The 1059-nt window shown below is 43.8% G+C and overlaps 1 protein-coding gene across 1 annotated transcript in view; it reads right to left on the bottom strand.

Annotated features, from left to right (window-relative positions):
• The window catches only part of LOC101848092, a gene marked incomplete at its 5' end in the record, with an annotated part of 11574 nt that overhangs the window by 9144 nt on the left and 1371 nt on the right, over nt 1-1059 (bottom strand). Inside the window, 1 exon segment of the mRNA XM_013090664.2 lies at nt 1-454. This exon segment is cut by the window's left edge and continues 185 nt beyond it. Coding sequence (XP_012946118.1) covers nt 1-263 — 263 coding nt within the window.

Here is a 1059-nt window from a genome sequence, read left to right on the forward strand (position 1 = left end):
GACACCTTGCTGTAAAAGACGTAATAGGATTGGTTCATGTCGAACTCCGGAACTGGTTTCCACGACAACGTGACGTAATTGAAACTGCTCCCAATTGCAGACAGAGATTTCGGACAACCTACGGGACGAAGCTCCACCAGAACTGTCGCTCTATTGTATTCATTGGAGATCAGTTCCACCTCCAGAGACATCTCAGCTCGATAAGACTTATCCCTCAGCTCTATTTCCACCATATGCTGGTACAGACCTCGATGATCTGGCATGAAGGTCACCCTGTGCTCCTTATAATTAATCTTTGTTGTCACCGATGTCTTATTGAGCTTTATTGAATTCAAGAGATCTGGAAACGCCACGACACACAGTTGAAATTTGATGTAGTCGGAGCTGCTTGGGTCAAAGAAGACAGTCTTCGGCTCCTTCTCCTCCTTTTTCCCTGAGCAGAGCTTTGGTTTACCTGCGAATGTTAGAATCTTTTTATTTATTTATTTTAAAAAAATATGATTTAAACAGCGGAAAAACATTTCTGGACAACCTGAACAGATGGGTGGTGGGGAAACATTGATGCCTGTACTACCTGGAGGTGTCACCTGTTACTCAGAAATTGACGTGTAATGACCCCCCCTCCCCCGTGTTCACGATCACGAGCTGCCGTTGCACATTCTGTCATACCCAGGCCAGCCTATGTCTTAATGGTGTCCCCCCACGTTTCTCTTTGTCTACCCCTTGATCTCCCAGTGGAGAAACACCAGGGTGACAATAATAATATTACAGGTTTATTGATAGCATCCGATCGAGCGAAGAAATGATTGGAGAGCCATGATCGCCTATGTCTATTTCAGGTTTGGCACTTTATGATGATGACAACAATGACAATAATGATAACAACTAAAATAGATACACATCGACACCAAGGCAGCCACAAGAGAGAAAAAAACGAGCCTCAAGAGAGAAAAAAACGTGGACCTGCCGGGGCTGCCCTCTAATCATCTAAAAAAAAAAAAGGTTAGGATGCAGTCATACTTGTTCAACACTGTCCAAAGAAGGAGACCAACAATTAAC

This window comes from Aplysia californica, unplaced genomic scaffold (genome assembly GCF_000002075.1).
Source record: "Aplysia californica isolate F4 #8 unplaced genomic scaffold, AplCal3.0 scaffold01401, whole genome shotgun sequence".
Classification (NCBI taxonomy): Eukaryota; Metazoa; Mollusca; class Gastropoda; order Aplysiida; family Aplysiidae; genus Aplysia; species Aplysia californica.